This window comes from Argiope bruennichi, chromosome 8, assembly GCF_947563725.1.
Source record: "Argiope bruennichi chromosome 8, qqArgBrue1.1, whole genome shotgun sequence".
Lineage (NCBI taxonomy): Eukaryota > Metazoa > Arthropoda > Arachnida > Araneae > Araneidae > Argiope > Argiope bruennichi.
Genome location: NC_079158.1, coordinates 79,406,815 through 79,426,013, shown reverse-complemented (window position 1 = coordinate 79,426,013; position 19,199 = coordinate 79,406,815). Strand labels below are relative to the sequence as shown.

At 26.2% G+C, this 19,199-nt stretch overlaps 1 protein-coding gene across 1 annotated transcript in view; it reads right to left on the bottom strand.

Moving 5' to 3' along the window:
* The window catches only part of LOC129981975 (cell adhesion molecule Dscam2-like), a 560,888-nt gene that overhangs the window by 229,214 nt on the left and 312,475 nt on the right, over positions 1-19,199 (bottom strand). The window contains exon 7 of the mRNA XM_056093054.1: positions 11,828-12,235. Coding sequence (XP_055949029.1) covers positions 11,828-12,235 — 408 coding nt within the window. The remainder of the gene's footprint in view (positions 1-11,827; positions 12,236-19,199) is intronic.

The following is a 19,199-nucleotide window of genomic DNA, read 5'->3' as shown; positions in this document are numbered from 1 at the left end:
TACGATCTCATGGATATGTAAAAGTGATTATTTTTCATGAATTAATAAAAAATAATCCACATTCAGAATCTTCAGAAAAATTGTTGAAGTATTTATTTTTAATGAAATATTCCATTTGTAATCAAGGCTGATATTATATATTATTTCCTGTAATATCTGTAGATATAGATGTGTAATATTTGTAATATAGATGAACAGTATCTGTACATCTATATATTTATATCTTTATATTATATCTAAATATTGTTTTGGAGCATGATAAAAGAAATATTAGATATTTTAATGAAAAACGCATAAGAAACTGAGTAAATTATCTATCAATTTATAAAAACTTAATGACATGAGTAAGGTAAATTAAAGAGAAAATATTCTTGTAAAAATAACTGATAATAAGATCATAAATAAAAATTATATCAACAATAAATGAATTTTACAAAATGAAATGAGTGTTTTAACTATAATATTTTACATTACATTGAGTGAAACAGAAGAACATAGAATTAAAAATTATGTTGTTGTTAAATTATTACAGCTGTGATAAGATCCTGTTATTATCTATTTTATGTAGTTTCATAATTTCCCAGAACAACTTATCAATTTCACTATTATGGAAGTAAATACTTTTTTTAAAAATAAAGGCTTAATTTAATCAGTCGACGTGTGATACAATTTCATACCAGATAAAATAAGAGCAGGGTATAGTTGCATGTGTGGAGATTGTATTTAACCATACAGCAAATTTTATTGATTAATCTTCTGTTGTAATCTATTAAAGGAACCTCATTAAATGCATATGCATTATTTAAGCAAATATTCATATATAGTTAACATTTTCAGAAACGTGTCTGGCAATTTTTCTTCAAAACTTTTATCTACAAATTTCATAAATTAAACATTTTGGCTAAGATCTCAATAGGGTATTTAATTCCTTCATTTATAAATTATAATAATTTGCCTTTATTCCCATTTTTTTCCAATCTAAATCATTTCATTGTCAATTATCGCCTTAGTTAAAAGCTGTTGTGCTGAGAATATTGGGTGTGTTTCCTATCTATAATGCTTATTTATGCATCATTCGCACAAAGTTTAATGTTCATGACAACCTCAATAAAGTATTAAATACTTATAATAAATAAAATAAAATAAAATATTTTTATTCAGTCTCTCAGAAATGACATTTTAAGTATCTGGTTATACTATACATATTTCTTTTTATTATTATATAAAATCCATTGTGTAAGAGGCAGACGTTTTTGTAAGTTGAATTTGCATTTAAATTAAAACTTATATTGTAATTTTTCTTTCATTTAGAAAACTAACGAGAAAATGCTGTAAAATGAATAGCAGATGTTTATATTTTGAGAGCCTGAAGGCATTGAATCAACGAACTTTGCAAAAATCACACATTTTTTTTATCGATCATTGAAATCGGTTAGTCATTTTTTCTAAAGATCTGAATGAAATAGATCTTATATTTATGATATTATTGAAAATGGCTTTTAGATATTAATTGTGTCCAAATTGGAATTCTTCAAGAAAGAAATACTGCTCAATTAAATAAATTTCGAGATGACTACATAGACTCCTTAAATAACTAATTATTATGGAAGCATCCTTTAATAATTCATTGCTATGCATCGGGACCTAAACTACTACCTGTCATGGGCAATCCATAACAGTATCAATGTCTCTTGCTGAGGAGTTATGTGTCCCAGCCCCCCGGAATTCCGCTCGCCAACTCAATAAGCCCCCATGTCAGTAACTCTGGATCTAATTAACGCATCTTGAGTTTAGAGAGCAGAGGACATTTAAATACAAGAAAGCCTCTCCTGAGACCCCGTGTTTTGGCACCGCGACCAATGAGAAACGAGGCATGCGGTGACGTCACGCTCCACAATCTCCTAAACTGTCATCGACGAAACAATTAAATATAAGACGAGCCCATTAACATGATGAATGAAGTGTCACTTAGGGGTATGGCCTAAAATTGTACTCCACCCCCTCTTCAACTTCTCTTCGCCTCGGATATTCCAATGAGCTTCCACTGAGTTGCGTTGCTGTGTTGATAGATAGCTACTTACTCGAGCTGGGATAATATGCTTAGCACAAATAAAAGAGGAAGTAGCGGAGGTAAATCTCTAGGCTCGGTAATATGCTTTGGGGAGGCAGAAGATTTTGAATCCTGTAACTTTTCTTCCTCAAATAATTCGCGTTAAGGGACGGAATGAAGTTAATTTTATACATGGCATTTTTGGGACAGGAAAAATTATGCATTGAAGCAGGATACAGAAGAAAAATTATCTTCCTGTCATATTGGGTTACGAAAATGTGCCTGGGGTTTATATATAGCCTTAATAAAAACATATATGCAAAATATTTTCTTATTTTATTTCTTCACGTTTTCATTTATAATCATTTTTTTCAGATATCTTAAAAATTTCTCTGCCAAATGAACCTGATCCACTCTTTGGCAAAGAACTCTTCCTCACCCTTGCTGATGTGCATTTTAGTTATATTATTCACTATAAAATATAACATATACTTTGAGGCTTTAGATGAAACTTCCATGTGTACCAACAAATATGTATGTGTACAAAATATTGGAACACATATTGGTAGATATAACACAAATCATTGCGTTTTATCTACGAATGTCAATACTCAATCGATGTGGAGGAAAGTTTCAAATAGCAAAAATGTAAATGAAAAGGGGAATGGAGGACAAGATTATACACAAATGCAAACAAATAAGAAATAATTACTCATATACAAACGATTCAGTGATTAAAATCATACAATGGTAAAGCTTGGTGGGTAAGCCTAAAATTATGTACAAAGTGGTTAGCTTTTAAGCATTCCTGAATGAAAGGAATTAATTCTTTATTGATTTGCACATTATTCATTATTTGATGTATAACTTTACCCTTAAAGACATTCTTATTATACGATCTCGAGGTGCTCATTGGAATCATATCAACTAACTTTGTTGCTTCTTAGGCAAGAAAATCGGCATATTCATTGTCATTGATATCTGTATGGTCTCGAACAAAAGAAAAGAAAAAAAAGAACATTTCTGATTTATGTCTTAATAATTATTCAACTTTGATACATAATAGTAGATATTTATAAAAGAAATAAGATACTTAAATCCCTGAGAAAATAATTACATAATTTAAAATGTAATTTTTGGCAATTACTATGTGAAAAATTATATGAACATTTTAACCATTTTTTTGTGTTATGTTAAATAATATTAAAATATTAATGAAAATAATTCTATATTCACTATATAGACATATCAATAAATTTGCCTGTAGATACATTGCTTACTGATTATGAGTGATTTGATCAAAAAAAAAAAAAAAAAAGGAAATTGGTTTCTTAAAAGAAAGTATTTTTTGTTACCGATTCCGAAAAATTAATTATTTCCGCTATTGATAGTACATATTATTTCAAATAATATGTTATGATAAGTGTTGTACCTTCACATATTAGGATTATTTTATTTATTCATGTTATTACCATTTTATTTATTCATTAACTTAACATGAATAAAGGAAATTATGGAATCCGTATTTCTGAAATTTTAAAATATAATTTTTTTTTTGACATTAGAGTATTAATTTCATAAATTTATGCAAAATTCTTCAGAAATTCTTAAAGCATTTAATTCACAATCTATGGATTTATAATCATTTTATCTTATTTCATTTACCCCTCTTTATATTCCTTATCATTGGCTAGTCTTGGTCATGTTACGGTCAATACGAAATGAATATAATGCATGAAATCTAAATCTTTAGAATCCTTATCATTAACCGCTTAACTGTTTCGCTCGTATGCCATACGTGCATCGATTTATCGAAATTGATAGTTGTAAGCAAAAAATAAACCATTTATAGCTATTATAATTCAATATTAAAATTAATTCGAATACATAGATAAGTCACCTATTCAATGGATTTCCATTTGAATCTGAATAAAAAAATATTCCCCAAATAGAAGGCGTCATCTTATTAGATAGTAAAGAAAATAAAACAATAAAGTGGTTAAAAAGGGTTTCATGTGAAAATGCAATTAACTTCGATTTGACGAACAGAAATAAAGTCCGAATTTAGCTATAATTCTTTTAAAATAAAATAAATGTATGTGTATATTTCATAGCACTAAACTTCGAGCACAAATGATATTTTCTTTACTCACTTTGCAAATGAAACAAAAAGGCTATATTTTTCACATATTAGCTGTTAATTAAAAATTGGATTTCTCAACTTCAAAAAAGTTTTTGCAAAATTTATGTAAAACAATAGTAACAGCAATACGTTTACTGAATTAAAAAAATAATCTCCAAACATGCACATTGTGAATTTGTTACAGAGTTTCGAAATTAAAGAAAAACACTGTTTTCCTCAAAGTATTTTATTCTTCGAGAAAATTCTTATTTTTCTGCTGTAAAATTATATTCTTCTACAGCTAGTCAGCATTTATTCAAGAAGCATGTGCCTGGTTTCACCAGTAATTTTTAATATCAAACTTTTTCAAAAGAAATAAATTTTATCGATCCTTTCATTATTTAAATTCTGCTCCGAAACTCAAAAGTTCATTTTCTGGCAGAGCACAAAAAAAAAAAAAAAATGTTGGATATTTATCAGCATAATGTCGAAATAAATTACACACTTTTACATAATTTTTAAATCGCTCGAACGAGTCACTTTAATGCATGATCGATTTAAACTTCGAAACTCAATTAAACCAGTGAGGCGATGCAATTACTTCCATGTCAGAATTTTTTCGGAATATTTTAACAATCTCCGCAGCGAATTTCCTCCATGAATTAACAAAGAAAACTTGGTTAAATCCTTGAATTTGTCGAAGTTGTTCCTTTCGCATTTGAAAGGCTGCACCGATACGTGCTTTCGAATCGTAACATGTGTTTCCACTTTGCTTTCAAAAGAGAGAAACTGATCGTTTCTCCTTCTTTCTTTCACAACAGAAGAAAACACTTGGCACTTGTGTCAGAGGAATTTAAAATGGTATTTACTTTTGAGAAACGGATGAAAGCTTATATCGCTCAATCTCAATTAAATAAGGTAAAACCTTCCACAATCATGTTACAAGAATATTACGTTTTATCTTTTGAAAAATAAATCTTATTTGGGGTAGTTGGAGTATACATATTTCAAGGCTTACAAAATATAAAAGCATACTAATTTAATGTGTCCTTTTAATTTCGTAAATTTATAGGAATAAGTTAAAGGAACCTTTGCAGTTTAATGTTTACAACTAAATTAATGATATAAAAGACTATCAAAAGAATCTCAAAAATTAAAAAGGATGTAAACAAATATAAGACTTCTTGTAAACAAACATAATCAGTAAGCAAACATAAGAAATAAAATTTTAATACATAAAGAAACTTTTATTTACTTACATTATTATTTTTATTGTTAAATCATCGAATAGGAGTCGACCGAATAAAGTTTAATGCTTAACTACATCTCCTAAGCCTAAAGAAGTTTCTAAAATATGATCAAAAAGGAAAAAAAAAATAAAATGCACGCTGAAAAACTTAAATTTCTGTATTAGTGACCATTGTATGATTTAACACTCATCTTAGACAATAATGATATAATGCTTTCGCTCTTATAGAAGCTTTATAATTCTCCATGTTAATGCCGCGAATCTTTTATCTTGCAAAATATCTTTTCAGTTTAATGTTTATAACTAAATGAATGTTACAAAAAATTATCAGAAAAATCCTAGCAATTAAAAATAATGCAAACAAAAGAACTTTTTGTAAACAAAAATAAGAAGTAAACAAACATAGTAAAATAAAAATTTAATGCCTAAAGAAGCTTTGTTCGCTTATATTATTTTTATTATTATTAGGAGTCAGCCTGATAAGGTTTAATGTTTAACCGTAATGTTTAAGCGTAAAGAAGTTTCTAAAATATAGATAAAAAAAGCAAAAAAGATAAATATACAAGACATTCTGAAAAAGTTTAAAAGTTAATATCTTAGAAATTAGAATATATCATTAAATTTTTTTTCTCAGTTAATAATGATATCTTGCTTTTGCTCTTGCAGAAACTTCATAATTCACCGTGTACATGACATGTATCTTTTATTTTCGATTTATCTTCTATTCCTCGGTATTTCTGCCCATTCTATATTTGAAGAAAGGAAATAATTTAATTAGGGCAAACTGTAACTGCAATTGTCCAAATCACACTCGTTCACTCAGAAACAGCGATCAGGATAATAAAGAGATATATTAAGAGATATGTCAGAAATTACCCATGTTCTGGGATGAACTAATTAAATTTGAAGTTGAAAGTAGTTAAATCAATATTAATATTGGGTATGAATAAAAAAAGTTTGATGTTTCGTTACAGTAAGATACCATTTACTCTGTCTAGCTTCACATAAACTCTTTTTAGATTTAATTGAAAAGGATCCACCATAATGTTTAATAATGAAAGTGTTTCTGAAAAAAACTTTAATTTTTATATAGTAGATTATAATAAATTTTAATTTTTACTGTACAATTAATAATTATTTTTTATGAATAAATTTTAAAACTTTAGATGATAATTATTGAATATTAATTGATAATAATCAATTAAATTACTTCCATCTTCATTAAGAAAATGCAAAATTATAATTTTCATTTAATCAATATTTTTAAAGGATTCATATATGCACATTTTAACAATCACTGTAGGGTAAATTTGCAAATACGTTATCCTGATATCTTTAAAGAAATAATTTTTTTCGAATATAAAAGCGGCACCATGTAAAATCGGTTAAGAAACCCATTAAAATAACCAGATAGGAGAAGGCTTTAAACTATAAAGGTAAATATGAAAATTTAAATATTTTGTTCACTTTATTTATTAGTAGTGGAAAATGAATAAAGTATGAGTGTATTTCAAAGGGTAACATAATGAAAGTTTTGTTTTGCTTAGTTTTTTCCACTTATTTTTGACATGCACAATAGGCATAGCAACACCTAATATTGTAATATATAGTTTGAAAATGATAAAACATGTAATAAAATATTATTGACTGCATGAAAAATGTAAATTAGAATTTCAAATACTGAGTGTTTATTCAAGGAAGTAAAGGCATTCTAGTCACACATTGTTGAAAAATTATGTAACATGATTATTTTTTTACTGAAACAAAAAAAAATCAATTTTTAAGAATTAATTACTAACAGTTTTTTTAAATCCAGGCCATTGGTTTTTACAGAACGACAGTCACATTTACATCATTATTATTTTAATCAGAACTTTTGGCCATAACATTCGCTAATATTTTTGATAGCATTAATCTATTCTTTAATTAAAATACAAATTCAAGCAAAAAGTTTCAAAAATAATCACAATTTAAGAAAATAAATATCAGAAATTGTAGGAGAAACCTAATTCCATTAGTCTTAAAAAGAAAATTGAATTAATAAAATTTGATTTCATTTATAATACTTGGATACAGTTTATTTTTATCGTTGCCATTGTACTTTGAAACGAATTGCAAAATAAAAATATCAGTCTTGAATTACCTATTAACTTTATAAACAATGCCTTTTAATGTAAACAACTCTGATCTGAATTCCGTTTTGCTGTCTAGCTCCAGTATAAAAAGGTATCTTATTTTTAGGTGGTAATTTATTATATCATTACGCTATCCGGTTTTCATCTTGTTTCATTTCTTGTTATCTGAAATCTTTTTAGTTCAATGTTAAAAGGAAAAATTATTCGCTAAGTTAAATTTTGGGTAATGCATGTTGCAAAAATTGATTTCGAAATTCATTGTATTTCGGTTTGAAAGGAAATTCAAAACTATTTTTAAAGCCATTGTTGCTTGCGGCATTTTAATTAAAATTATAATTGCATCTTTGATGTTTTCAATATGTTTCTTTTATGTTTTTACTTTGTCCTTTTGTAAACCTAAAATATAGATATTTGATTTTTGAATTCCGTTAGCGTATGTTATCAAAAGTTGTCTCATTTTTCATTTTTTTAATATTTGTTAGAATTAGAGTGGAAATTTAATACAAAGATAATTGTTTAAATTTTTCGTATTTAACTTTCTCAATTATTTCGAACACTTTTCAGAATGGTAAAATATTTTTTTAGTGGAGTTCGTAGCATTTTTGCCCGCTACAAAATGAACATGTTAATCATGTTCTTTTATATTTTCATTTTATTGAAAAGATGGCTCAGCATTGATTTTATTGTCACTGATTTTCTAGGGTTTTAAGAAACTTTTGTATTTCCGAATTCATGTCATTCGTTATTTTCATAAAATTGCTCTATTTTTCAACATAAAAAGAATGCATGTAAAACAAATTTTAGCAGAAATATGTACTCTGCATTCAAATTGCATGTAGTGTCAATTTGCATCGTCAATGTCTAATATAAATCTCTCTCACTCCGTCTATAAAACTAGCCGGTTTTTGGGACTGGAGGATTTGTTTGGGATAATGTTTGTGTGATTGGATACTAAATGATTTGTCTAGAATAATGATAGCTTTTATTTTCAGATAAATCTCTTATGCATAGCTTTATATTCAAAATTACAGCAAGGAAATAATTTTAAAGGTTACATTATTCAGGCATTAAGCCGTGTTATTTGAATTATATATAGTCTTTGCAATTCTACGAAAACCATTTTAATGGAGTCAAGTCCCATGACATCATTTGTTATTAAATATGTATAAGTATTCATCTTTCTAAATTGCGAAGGAATGAAAATTTACATTTTTATTCTTTATTTGCCACCTTTGGTTGGCCAGAAGGTTTTCATTAATTATTTTATGTATATATCTCATGATGATTTCAACAGTAGAAATGATTTTTATCATCTGATTTGATAAGTGTGTAACATGTATTTTTATAAAAACCTTTCACCATCTTTTTCATTGTGCAAAGCATCGCTAGGCTTTTCTATCATATCATCGAAAATTTGAACTTCAATTTGAAAAACTGGAAGTGTTTAAACTTTAACTAATGCAAAATCATTTTTAAGGAAACTAAATACTTTTATTTAAAATATAAGAAAAAAAAATGTAGAATCATTCATTGCTGTTCTTTTTTGTGTACCACAGGATAGTTTTTAAAAAATTTTTGCAATATCTCAAAAATTTATTCAACGCAGATTTGAATGAATCAATAAAGACTTCTGGGCACTAAAACAAAGCAAAAAGACAATTTGAATCCGATAAGAAAGATAATGTATTTTTATACATCCAAATATGTTACATTAAAGAATAATATACTTCATTATATGTAGGCTAACTTTAAATAATATTCATCAACTAAATTTTAGATGCCAAGTCAGCAAATTTTCAAAAGAGTATAATTCCATTCTTAAAGAGGAAACTTTTTCACTATGGAAGAATTATTTACAACTTCATATTTCCATCATCAGTAATGAGGTAAAAAGCTAGGATGAAATATTAAGAGCGACAACGAAAAAAAAAAATGAGTTTCAATATATTTATGTAAAATATATTTAGAATATTTTTTAAACTGATTTTAAATAAGAAAAATATATTTTATCAAAATAATATTTATCAATGAAAAGATTATTATTTGGAATTTAAGGTATTGTAAATATAATTTTTGTTGTAATATGGCAAACAAATATTAATAACTAATAAACTAAAAGATAAATAAATACTGAAATTGCCTGAAATGTTATCAAATGCATATTAAAGGATAAAATATAATCCTCTTATACGCGAGATGAATTGAGTTGAGATATTTTAGAACATTGAAACTGCCGAGTTTTTTTTTTTTTTTTTGCTAATTCCTTCAAAAACTCTAATAATATCCCATTGCTCTAAAATGTATGGTATTCCAAAGAGGACCCTACTTAGTTAGAAATTGTTTAGATATTGAAAGTAACTTCAGTCTCTGATGATTCTATGCATAATGTTTTATGATTCCGATGTGTTATATATTTTTATAAATGTCCCTACATTTGTAAAAGTGTCATCTTTAATAATCATTATTTCAAAAATTTCAGTTCCAATAATTCAATCTTTCATGATAATATTTTATATCAAATAAAAGCATTTAATTCGATAGCATTTTTTCGTGGATTTTTTAAACACTTCTATCCGTTCCAAAATCTATGCTTGGAAGGAAATTACGTTTCAATCTAGAGAATGCACATAACAAAATTCGTGAATCTATTTGTTTTAATTTGTCTCCTCGTTAGTGGAAATTCTAAGTACCGACCTCTTATTTGCTAATTGAATGTGGTTACTATTTTATAACTTTTCAGGGAAATGTTGAAATATTTTATAGAAGTAATTATGTCCTCTCAAATGTTGACGATGGATTTGGAATTTTTTTTAAAGTTACCCTTATTTTTGTTTCAAAATTTCAAAATATGATTGTTAAAAATAAAACTGATTAAAAAAAATCGTAAATCTTTATTATAGTTTTCCCTAAGATTAAATCAACAAACAACGCAAATATATTGCCAAGATGGTGGTGAAATATCATCAAGACCTTCTGCCATAGTCATAATTTCACAAGTTCAGCGAAATCATAATTCATATCTTGACTTAATCCTAAGACCGTTAAATAAAGATACAATGTCGACCTTATAGCCCGACTGGGATAAGGAATTACAAAAATTGCTTTGAAATCTTATTGACTGCATAATGTCATACCAACAATAAACAAAACAGGTGAGAAGGTGTAAAAATAACATGGTATTAAGGTTTATAAAATTTTGATAAATAAAAAAAGATTTTGTTGAAGAAATCATGCCCACTTAAATATTATGAGATAATTGATTGATATTAAACGCAATTAATATATCAATGAACCAGTGGTCATTGATGATGGTCATGATGGTCTTTCATGATGGTCATGAAAGTTGGGTAATGATATAATATGAGAACATGTATTAATATATCTAGAACAAATTTTACATGAACATCTTTAATACATAAGATCCATGCACTAAAATGTAAAAATATTTATATCCTGAATTATTTTAGATATTTTATTAAAAATATCTTTAAAATATATACTGAATCAAAAGTTTCAGACATATTGAAATTAATGTATTACATAGAATTTTTTATAAATTTATCAAGTTTGAAATACTTAAGCTTGTTTTTCAAAATAAAATATTTTGAAAAATCCATTGAATTGTTCTATTTGTTATGTTCTTTACACTCGTATTTATTTTTTCTCATCCTGTCATCTTTGAATAAATAATCAGTGTTTACAAAAATGCTATGTCGCCTAAATAGTATTGAAAGATGATCTAAGAAAAGAGAGGAAATATTAACAATATTTGTGCTTAATAGTATATCAGAAATCTTGATAAATAAAAAGTTAAGTGTTTTAAAATTAAATTAAATTAAAAATTGAATTGATAATAAATTAAATTGATTAAAATTTAAGAAAGTTTTATCTGTATACTGGAATCAACAAGAATTCTGACCAAATGCATTTAAAATTATTCATATGCATTAGAAGTGATACTCGATACTAAATAAACATATTAGCGGGTGATGTAAGAAAGAAACCGATTTGAAATGAAATTTGTTCTAAAGGCAAATTAATTTCTCGATATTTCGTTTTGTCTTCATCCCATTTTAATACATTTTTCATTATCATCAGAAATAACTAAAATATTGTAAATGAAACAAAACAAAGATATTTCATTTCAAGCAAATATTGCAAAATTGAATAAATTTAAGAAATCACAGATTAAATAATCTATACATTTTTGATAAATTAATTGCAATTTTTAAAATATCTAATAAGAAAAAGCTGTTTGTGGAATCATTTACCTTTACTCCATGTTATCGTTGGCAGAGGAAATCCTGATGCTGGACAATGGTAAAATAACGAGTCACCATCGACAACTGTGACGTTATTCATAGACCTGATGAAAGGAGGTCCCAAAACGTCTACTCTTTCTTTGTGGTTGATTGAACCGGCTTCATTTTGAGCTCTGCATTCATAAACTCCACCATCCTCTGAGCGAGCTGAACTCACATTCACAAAGCTGACCACCTCTGCATGTATGCTCACGAAATCTCCGTATTGAACCCTGTGATTTTCAGGTATTGGTCTTGAGTCTAATGACCAAGTCACTCTTGGAATGGGATTCCCAGCTGCAACACAGCGTAAGGAGAATCGCTCACCAGGCTGCACGGTTTGACGATTAAATACGTATTTTAAAACAGGTGCATCCTCTGAAATTGAGAAAAAAAGTATTTTTAATGGAAATAATAACATTATGTAGTTAAATTTCTACTAAATATAAATACTTATTATTAGCATGGCACCAATAGTCGTCCAAATAAAATATTTGGGCTATTTGACTACAAGCACTACGCTGACGCAAAATAATGGCATATAAATAGTCCTTAGAAATTGAGAAAAAATATTTTGATGAATATAAAACAACATTATGTCGTAGTAGTTATACTAGATATAGAGCATTTTTCAATTAGAATGAAGCCAATGATCTCCAAATTTAAATATTTGAGGTAGTTTACAAGCACTACGTTGTCCCCAAAGAATTGCATATAAGTAATCAACTTGAAGCCAAACATTTGAAGCAAATATTGATATTAGTAGCTTCAGCGGCGTTTCAGCGCTGGTATCGTACTAATAGAAAATCATCGATTTTAATATATGGCGTTATAGAGTACATATATGCAATATGAATATGTTTAAACTACAGAACAGCAAAGACTAAAAGTTTGAAACATTTTATTTCAAGTTTAAATGTGTGTGAATTGGATGCTTACAAACGTTTTTTTATTTTGAAACCTTTATGATTTTAGCATGATACTTGAACCACTTGATAGTCATCAAATAGAATATTCCCTAAATCATCTCAATTTTTACTACTAATTCATTTGGTTGCTATTCAAATTATTATTAGACTAGAATCTTAATGCTTAAACTGTGAATGTGTCGTACGACCAAAAATTATATTTAAATGAGGAGAATGGTGCATATTTCCTACAATAAGTTTCATTTAAAGGCGAAATATTATATAATTAGATTTTGTTTTTCTATGCATATTTAATTCCTATGTTAAAGACAAACAGTTTTTCAGAAAATTGAGATGCTGTGGTTAAGGTTTATGATGCTTAAAGTTTAAACTGAATGCGTAATTGCATTTTGTCCAATTTTGTTAGAGAAATCTCTTTAATCAGAAACTTAGATTGTCATAATGCATAAGTTGCTGTCATTTGAGTACGAAATTATTATTTATTTCTGTACTTATGGAACGAGTTCTATTGTACGAAAATTACAAAATTTAATAATTCTAAATCTTTTTTCAGATATAAATGCATTTCTAATCATCTTAGCATAGGTATTCAATATACCATATCTATCAATAAAAATGCATTAATTACTTCTTTTTTAAAAGTGTTGAATTTTTAATTTAAATTTGATAAATAATACTGCTGAAAGGGAAGCAAATTTGATTGACATATAATAAAAATGAATAGTTGCATTATACTTTATGCGAATTCATCAGTAGTAAATAAAATGAAAACAGTGCATTTTTATTAGCAACTATTTTAGAAGCAGAAATGTAGAAGAACTAATGTAGAAGAAAAATAGAAAAATAATATATAACAAAGTATCTTTGACTTAATTGGCAAGGACTAAAAAATAAGTTTTTCAATATTATATGAAAAAAACATTCAATAACTAATATTCCATTATTAAGTTGACAATTAAAACTTTTGAAAATAAAATAATTTTGATCAAATTGCAACAGGAATGCTTGATTCAAGTGAGAACCTTAAACATAAAATAGAAAAAAAAATTGAGTGATGCGTTTTTATTAGTTATTAATGTAGAAGCAGATCAAAAACTAATGTGATTCTAATATATAAGAATTGCTTTTGTTTATTTGGAAAAGAATAATTTAAAATATGTTATTCAAACGTTGTAGTCATGATAATTATTCATTAACATTTAAAAGTCCTTTCATAAAAATATATGTTATCGTGAAAAAATAAATAAATTAGTGTCTGGAATTGAAACTGGAATTTTATATGCTCACAAATTGTTTTCCTTGATTCAATTCTTAATATGTGCTTTAGGTAATAATATTATTTTGACTTTTACATCAAAAAGCATGAAAATACGAAGCATAAAATCGAGAAAGAAAAAAAAATCTAAATGAATTTATCTCGAAGAATTTTTAAAATCTCACGATAATTGTTAATCATTTTAGATTCCTATTCCTTTTTTCAATTGTTCAACATAAAAAAAAATGTGTAAATACATATTTCTTTTAATATGGAAACTGGAAAATTTATCCAGAAATTATCATTTTTAATTCCAATCATTTGGTCGAATTTAATTATGAATATAAAAATAAAAATAAACATATTTTGTTTTAATTAAATCTGTTAATATAACTACCTGTAAATTAAGACTTTACGAAAGATAAATAATTTTCCTGCCGTTACAAATCATTTATCATAATAATTTTAAACGTGCAAAACAACTGAAGCGTCTGATAACTTATTTTACTTACATATAAAATCCAATTAGTTGGTATCTATTGCAAACTTATCTTTGTGTATCTGGAACTAATTTTCATCTTCCTGTGTATACCGAAAAGATTTTCTGAGAACATAATTATTGTACAAAGTAAACATGGAGTTTAAATCTTACAGAAACTAATTTCTAAGAGAAGAAGTATCGCTTATTAAGTTTCCTCTTGATCTTAAGTTATCATGTAATTAGATTTCATGGATATTAAACTAACTTCGCTACATCCCCATCTTACCAGATGGATTTAAAAATAGTCCCCCTTAATGCAAACTTCTTTCTCCATTTATTTAATAATGATTCTTTTTTAGGCAATTTTACTTACTTTTATATGAAGCATAAGATAGATGTATCATGGCTATAATGATGTATTTTTATCAGATAATCATAATGTCCTTAAGCCTTAACTATAATGATTCATTAGTCAATGAATTGCTAGCAAAATAGTAAGAGATGTGGTTAAATGCAATTAGTTTACAATATTCGAAACTGTATTCCTTTGTTCTAATTTATTGAATTAGTATAGATTCATCAAAGTCAGAATAGAAAAAGAAATTGTAATTGTTAATCTAATATGAAATACAGTTTTTGCAAAATCTTTGGTTTTTCAACTTTCTTTAATGATTTTTCTTTGGTTTTATAAATCATTTTCATATGCAAATTAAAAAAAAAAGTTATTTATAGTTTTATTGTTTTTGGTAAAAGTACTTTAAAAGTTAATAGTTGATAAAAAAAAAAGAATGAAGACAAAAGTAAATTGAAAAAAAAATTAATTTGCTGATAGAAATATAACAATACAGGGTAATAATACAAGAATATGATAGTAAAATAATAAAAGGAAATAAATGCAATAAACAAAGATAGTGAGATTAATTGTATAAAACGCTGACAAAAATAACTCATCTACATTTTGTATCCTAATATTTTTAAAAACACTTTTTGGAATGGAAGGTGGAAGAGGTTTCAGTTTATCTGATAATGTCTATTCTGATGAATTAGATAATTTTATTCACTTTAATCTATTCTCATATAACTTATCTTTTTTTTATTTACTAAAACTTTCTTTCAAGCTTAGGGTTTTTTTTTTTTTTTTTTTAAATTTTTCATTTACGAAACGTGCAAAGAAATGTTTGCACTTATTATAATATTCGGCATTACAAATTTTATTACTAAAGGTTTTTAAATTTGATAAGTCGCAACATTTCAGATCCACATAAAAACATATTTTTTGTAATTAGTTTTATCTGCTTGTATAAGAACATGATAATTAAGGACACATTTTTGAACTGAATGGATGAAATTAGATGCCAGCCGTACGTGTCCATATAAATGCGATAACGAAATACGAAATGGGCTAAGTGTATAAAATTTTTCCAAAAAATTTGTTTCGTTGTCCAAAATTATAAGTGTAAGCGTGTATCAAATTTTAGACAAATTTATTAAATTTCTTTCTTTATATTTCTTTTTCTCTATTTATTTGCGAGTCTATGAGCGGAACAATTAAAAATCGTAATGGCTTAGATAAATAAAATTTGATATATGGGTTTGTAAGCAAATCTGCAAACCTATACCATATTTCGACTTTATTTGTTAGAAAAGAATGCCTGAAGGCCTTCAAGTGGCATAATAGGATTTTCCTCGTTATACTATTCTGTTAGAACACATATTATACAGCATTGTGTAATATTAAATAATACTCTCAAAATTAATAAAACATGCAATATTAAATAGCATTCGCCTTCGTATAACATTGTTGAAAATTGAATAATATAATATCGCACAATCTTGTACAATAATGTGTAACATGCTGTACAATTTAGGTATGCACAAGATTGTTTATTATATCAATGTACGGTAAAAATTAGAAGGGAAGGTAACACTTTATTTTGTATCATTACTCTTTCGTGTTGCCTCTATCACCAATTCGGAAGGCAAAAAAGGCTGCGTAATCGTGAAAATAATGATTTCAACCAAGTTCTGCCGTTTTTATTCTGAAGTATAATCCTTTATTTTGAATTATAAGGTAAAAATCAAGGAATTATCACTATTATTAGTTTATTCTCACATTAATACAATAACAAAGATACTAAATTTTTAAAATCCAAATTAAATTAATTTCTTAATAATTTGATTGAAATCAGTGTTTGAGATATATTTTAAAATGTTGTTACTTAGTTAAATATAGTTTGGTTACGAAATATTAATCCATTCAATACGGACTGGTGCAATTTAGTAGGTTTTATTAGAGGGCTTATTTTGAAAGATAAATACATTATTTAAACATAATTATTAGTAGAATTGTGAATTATGACATTAATATGAATTACTAGTAGAATTGTGAATTATGACATTAATATGAATTACTAGTAGAATTGTGAATTATGACATTAATATGAATTATGAATTACTAGTAGAATTATGACACTAGTAGTAATGTGTGTGATATTTTATTTTGATTTACGATGAATAAAATATAATAAAATATTACGCACATTACCTACTAGTTTCATAATTATCTTTAAATAATGTGTTTATCTTTCAAAATAAGCCCACTAATAAAATCTACTAAATTGTACCAGCCCGTATTGAATGGATTAATATTTCGTAACCAAACTATATTTAACTAGGTGAAAACAGTTAAAAATATTTCTCAAATACTGATTTCTATCAAATTATTAAGAAATATCATTTTTGCGGAACTAAAACATTAATTTAATTTGGATTTAAAAAATTTAGTATATTCGTTATTGTATTAATGTGAGATTAATGTCAGTTTTAAGATATACTTCTAATAATTATTAACTTGATTAAAAAGAAAAATTAAGCACTTTGAGAAGATTTATGATGATAAAATCGTTAGTATTTAAAAAATATTTAGTTAAATAATCTATTTATTTTACTTTGCTTAAATTCAAGCTTCTTTGGAGCTAAAAGTAAATAATATTCCTTGTAGATTTTGCTTTTTTTAAATATGGGAGAATATATTCTTTGATAGAGTGTATCGTATTATAAGTACTTATTTAACATTCTAAGATGATTAATTTCAAAACAGAGTTTTTGCAGAACCCGACATGAATAATACACTAATCATCTCATATTTCGTAGTAACTGTACTTCATAAATACATTATGCGACATGAAAATCTATTGCCAACATAGAAAATTCTGTGCTGCTGAAATGCAAATGAAAAATTACAAGCGTACCGACTAAATAGGTATTTTTTTTTGGAATAATTAATGATAATGCATTTTCTGGTACACACGTTGAGTTGTAAAGGAACAAAAAAATTTCACCAAGAAAATTATGGTATGAATTATTATGCCTTTCGTTAGTGGTACCTTCGTATTTTTTTTTTTTTTCATTTTTTCCATTAATGCAGTAGTTTATAAGCTTTTATTTTTATCTCGTTTTAATATAATGCATACCATTAACATTAAACATAGCAATATATCGTTTTATTCCGTTCTTGGATTATTTTTTGAAAATAACGAAACAATGGTTATAAAAAAATTACCCCTCGATTTTTTCCTACATTTGTTTGTAATAAAATTTATTTATATTAATTGAAATTTATAGAATTTAGTTACGACATAAAATTATATAAAAACGATAGAAATGACATTGCAGTTTTAAAAATGAAACATCAGAAGTTCCGAAATGTCTAAGATAAATAATTAATATGGCTGATTAAATTTCTTGCAAACTAATTCGAATTTACTTTTCAAAATCTTGCAATTGATTTCTCAAGATGATTTCTGCTGATTTCTCCAGTTTATACTTTATTTCGAAATATTGGTTTTAATGTAGCTTAAAAAATAAAAATAATTTTTAAATAATTGGATTTATTTAGCCTATGATGAAGTATATTTATTATTTTGTAGTCATTAAACCGTATTCTGTTAAAAAATATAACCACGTACATATAAAATACAGTTTTAAGAAACATATGAATTTTATGAATAACTGGCCAGATTGATACAACTGTCATACTAAAGAACTGTCATATTTTATCGATTTATATTGAAGATTTAATATTCACTTTCGCTATTTTTAAATAATTACAAAATTAGATTCGAAAATCCATAAGCGACTTATGGTAGAATACTTTTTTAGGGAAAAAATTAAATAAATTGCATTTATAACAGCAATTTTTTGCAAATAATATTTACACACGATAATCTTATGGAACTGGAATCATTAGTTACAGATTCACAATTTTGTTAGAACAAAGCGAAATAAGTGTTTATTGTGCTTTTAAGTACAGAATATAAATTCCGCAATTGCTTTATTGCAGTTTGCATTGAGGGTTAATCTACTAGAATCTGAAATTTTATCATCATTTCAATATTTATAAGAAATCTACATTAACATGATTACGCGAAAACTCGAAGATTCTCTTTTTATTTTTTTTAAATATTTATTTTGATGTAGTTTTTTTTAATTAAGCAAATTGTTGAGTTTTCAATCTTAATAGTGCTAAGATAAATATTTTGATGTTGATCAAAATAATGCAATTATCAGGAGATAAAAAAATTTAAAAAAGTGAACCATCTAAATAGGGTTAAATGATAAAGATAAAGATAAGAATAAGAGCATAAAATATTACTTCAGGTATTTAATTGTTTTCAT